The 292-nt window shown below is 44.5% G+C and overlaps 1 protein-coding gene across 1 annotated transcript in view; it reads left to right on the top strand.

Annotated features, from left to right (window-relative positions):
* Positions 1–169: 169 nt before the first annotated feature.
* Positions 170–292, top strand: part of IFIT5 (interferon induced protein with tetratricopeptide repeats 5) — a 28,647-nt gene continuing 28,524 nt past the window's right edge. Inside the window, exon 1 of the mRNA XM_006755118.2 lies at positions 170–174. Coding sequence (XP_006755181.2) covers positions 170–174 — 5 coding nt within the window. The remainder of the gene's footprint in view (positions 175–292) is intronic.

Below are 292 nucleotides of genomic sequence, written 5' to 3'. Positions count from 1 at the left end.
ACAACACACCCACAGTTTACCTTATTAGTCAGCCGTTTACCTCCCTTATATAGCCCTGCCGTGGGACTGAAAGTTACCTGAAAATCTACAAGACAGGCTGGTCAGAACTCAGTGGAGCCCATCCAGCTAAACAAAACACTGCAAACTGCTGCCTGAATTCTTCGCAACCATGAGGTATGGATTTCTCTGCTTCTCTGCCTGTTTGCCTAAAGTTTTGGGGGGAGGAAGGTTAATCATTATTATCTCGACAGACTTAGTTTCAGTGATGTCAAGTCTCCTCATTTTGAAGGAA

The sequence above is a fragment of the Myotis davidii genome, unplaced genomic scaffold (genome assembly GCF_000327345.1).
Source record: "Myotis davidii unplaced genomic scaffold, ASM32734v1 scaffold271, whole genome shotgun sequence".
Lineage (NCBI taxonomy): Eukaryota > Metazoa > Chordata > Mammalia > Chiroptera > Vespertilionidae > Myotis > Myotis davidii.
The sequence above is the reverse complement of the archived record's forward strand: the minus strand, read 5'-3'. Positions and strand labels throughout refer to the sequence as shown.